The sequence below is a fragment of the Dichomitus squalens genome (genome assembly GCF_000275845.1).
Source record: "Dichomitus squalens LYAD-421 SS1 unplaced genomic scaffold DICSQscaffold_12, whole genome shotgun sequence".
NCBI classification, from domain to species: Eukaryota; Fungi; Basidiomycota; class Agaricomycetes; order Polyporales; family Polyporaceae; genus Dichomitus; species Dichomitus squalens.
In genome coordinates, this window is record NW_006766894.1 from 1 (window position 1) to 3,410 (window position 3,410).

The 3,410-nt window shown below is 57.2% G+C and overlaps 1 protein-coding gene across 1 annotated transcript; it reads left to right on the forward strand.

Annotated features, from left to right (window-relative positions):
• Positions 1-1,349: 1,349 nt before the first annotated feature.
• DICSQDRAFT_18125 (uncharacterized protein) lies at positions 1,350-1,853 on the forward strand (the record flags this gene model as incomplete). Its single annotated transcript, XM_007365317.1, has 1 exon — positions 1,350-1,853. A coding segment is annotated over one exon (504 nt), but the record flags the coding sequence as incomplete, so codon positions are not given.
• Positions 1,854-3,410: the final 1,557 nt, after the last annotated feature.

Sequence of the window (3,410 nt, forward strand, 5' to 3'; positions counted from 1 at the left end):
CACGCCTTCGAAGAACGCAGTCGAGGCAGAGAGAGATCATGCCGACATAGGTTACCTCTCTGTGGCACTGTAGGCAGCGACGAAGCGCGCCACAACAGTCCACAGCGCATGCATGGCAGGCAGCGTATGATCGCGCCAGATCCAAGCAGCGGTTGCACATCAATAACGATGGCAAAAGATCCAGGTGAGCTGCGAGCTTACAAATCGCAGCACGCAATGAGCGGCGCAGATTCTGCAGCGTCGAGCAGGGCTCATAACCTGTTGAACCCGGGGGGCGAAGGCCTCTCCCACGGGTGGCAACGACAGCAGATAGCCTGCAACTCACCTAGAAGGGTTGGTTGATTGTAAGAGGCTTGTAAGAGCGATGAGAGGAGATGTTCGAGTGAACTGAACTGTAGATTGGGGGTACAGAGGTCCCCTATATATACTACTGTACATCTGTGGCTACATAGTACTATACAGTACCTTCCCAGGATGCACGGTCGCACAGAGAAGCAGTGCCTACACAGCAAAGCTGTGCGTGTACCACATGAGTAGTACAGCCTCGGTTATTGCAGTAACCGGCTGTGCCGTTCCATATCTTGTGACGGCTGTATTAGGCAAGCTGTGTAAACCAGCGCCTGTTCAACAACCGAGACATCCTGCTCGGATGCTCATTTACCTGGGTAACAGACCACAAAGGGTTAGTACATCTGCTCAACCAGCGGAATCTGTCTGGGCGGCAAGCACGCTGGCTGGAGAAGATATCCGAGTACGATTTTAGGATCGAGTACGTACCAGGAGTGGACAACGTCTTGGCTGATGCGCTATCCAGAATCTACTCAAATGACCAACCGGGCACGGTGCGGGTGCCGTCAGAATACACTCAGCATGACGACGCAGCGAACGTACCTATTACGCTCTCTACCAACGCGGTCTCGGTGCCCCTCCTAGTCGACCTGGAAGGGCATGCAGCCACCACCCTATCAGACACAAGCCATAGGCGTTCGGAAAGACTAAAAACCGCCGCTCGAGGCCGCAATGAAGGTATTGCGAGCACGGTCGGGTCGAGGCTGGAGGGCGCGTCGCGGCGAAGCCGAGCACTTCGACAACCACGTGATCGCGTTCAGAGTTCGCGCTCATTTCCCGACGCGGTGTCGACAGTCGGAAACACAGTCTGGAGGACAAGCAAGACGGTGAATACGGGACTAAACAGTGTCGCCCACTCTGAGGAGTCTGCTGGCAACCAGCGGGAGACGCCTGCACTGCCGAAAAGGCAACGGCCATGCCAACAACAGCGGGAGAAGCTGTCAACGCCAGTGCCTGAAACCGGGCGTCCCGAAACCTCCAAAGAATTCGCCGCTCGCATGAAGCGTGTCGTTCTCCACCCACCTCGCGCAGAACGACAGGAGGGCGTGGGTGCCCAGCTAACTTCTCCCAGCACACCCAGCACCGAAACGGCCACCAAAACCGCTGAACAGGCGGACAGCACTCCACCATCTTCGACACTGCAGGACAGCAGTACTTCTGCTCAGCCCGCCGAGCATGTAGAACGTTCGGGAGCTCAGCTCCTAGACCACATCGCCGGTTCTCAAGACGGCATTCACCTGGAGGGCGCGTTACACAACAGATACGCTGAAGACGTGTTTTTTGCGCCAATTATTCAGAACCCGCATCAGTACAAGAATTTTTACGTTTCTAACGGTCTGGTCTTCCTTAGGGAACGGGGACGCGAGCTTCTGTGCATCCCTCGTGTCATAGTCAACGGACGTAGCACTAGGGAAATTGTAATCTCTCATGCTCACTCGCTGTTGGCGCATCTAGGACCTAGGAAGACGGCCGATCTCCTCCGCGACCACGTCTGGTGGAAGACTTTGCTTCCCAACGTACAATTCTACTGCGACTCGTGCAAGACGTGTAAACGCAGCAAGCTGGCCAATCAGAAGCCGTACGGCCTGCTTAACCCCTTGCCTGTGCCTACCTCGCCTTGGGAGGCTATTGGGATGGATTTCGTAGGGCCATTGCCCGAGTCCAAGGACCGGGATAGCACGTACGACTCCGTCACTACTGTAATAGACCTTCTGTAACGGATGCTGGACAGACACCCCTTTTGCCGCCCATTCCCCTCTCCTTGACGCCCACCTTCCTTTTTCGGACCATTTCCTTTCTTAGCCCATCCCAGTTTGGACACTGTAGATACGTTCCCACTGCCACATGCTCCGTTCCCGTGATCACCATGCTCTTGCCTTTTCTTTCTCGCCCTTTGTTCTTCCTTTGTCATCTTCACTGCCTCGCTCTCGCGCTTTGTCTTTGGTTGCTAAGCAGCCCCTCGAGTATATAAGGACCCCCTTAGGCGCTCCCTAGTCCCCATCTCGACCTCTTGGTCATTGGGACTAGGTGAGTGACCATAGCGTTGTATCTCCCTTCAATTGCTAATGCATAACTTGGTCATTGGGACTAGTCTGTCGCTCTCTGCGTGAAGACTAGCTTTCGTAGGTCTCGTACCTTCGTGCCGGCCTCCGCTCTGCCCTCGTCGAGTTTTCTGTCACGTTTATCCCTCTCCCTCTCTCTTTCCCCTTTCGGCTCCTTGCCGCTCACCTGCGGGGTCGTCGCCGAATGTCGACCCGAGTCTACGCGCCTAGTCGCCGCGACATTAGGTCGAGATCTCTCCCCCGGTGCTGACGCTCTGAACAAGAGCGTCCCCGCCGCCGCTACATTGTCTCCCCCACCCTGGACTGCACCGGCAGACTTCACGCGTGGGACACAGAAGACCAAGACCACTGTCACCGACGGAAGGACCTAGACGACGGACTCTGGTACTGGGTACCGTGCGAGCAAAACCCCTGCCCGAACCATCATCACCGTCCTGCGCGGATCAACTGGAACGCCTTTATGGACGAGTTCATCCCAGTCCCTGACTCCCCCACCGCTGAGTCACCCACGACTCGATCCCCCATCCCCGGCACTCCAACCGACGAGCTCGAAGTAGCGCTACTCATCGCGCTTCCCCCATCTCCTATCATCCCCCCAACCCGTCCACCGTCTGCTCCACCCATCATGGGACAACAAGGCGGACAACCGCAGACGACAGGCCCCGCCAACAACCCCCAGCAGACCCAACCAGGCACCCAGACGGCGACGCAACCTCCGGACCCCATGGCGATGCTCGTCCAGTCGATGACCCTCCTCACCCAGTCGATGGCCCAGCTCGCCGCCTCGACCACAGGGACCAACAGTCTGAAAGCGGTCCAGAAGCCCTCCCCCTTCAAAGGAGAACAGGGCGGCGCAGCACGACGCTTCCTAGCGGCCTTCACCCTCTGGGCCATGTCCCAAGGTTCGACGCTGAACCATGTGGACAACTTGGGCAACGCGATCAGCGCGCGCGAGGACCAATGGATTCGCGCTGTCCTCTCGTTCATGCAGGATGGTGC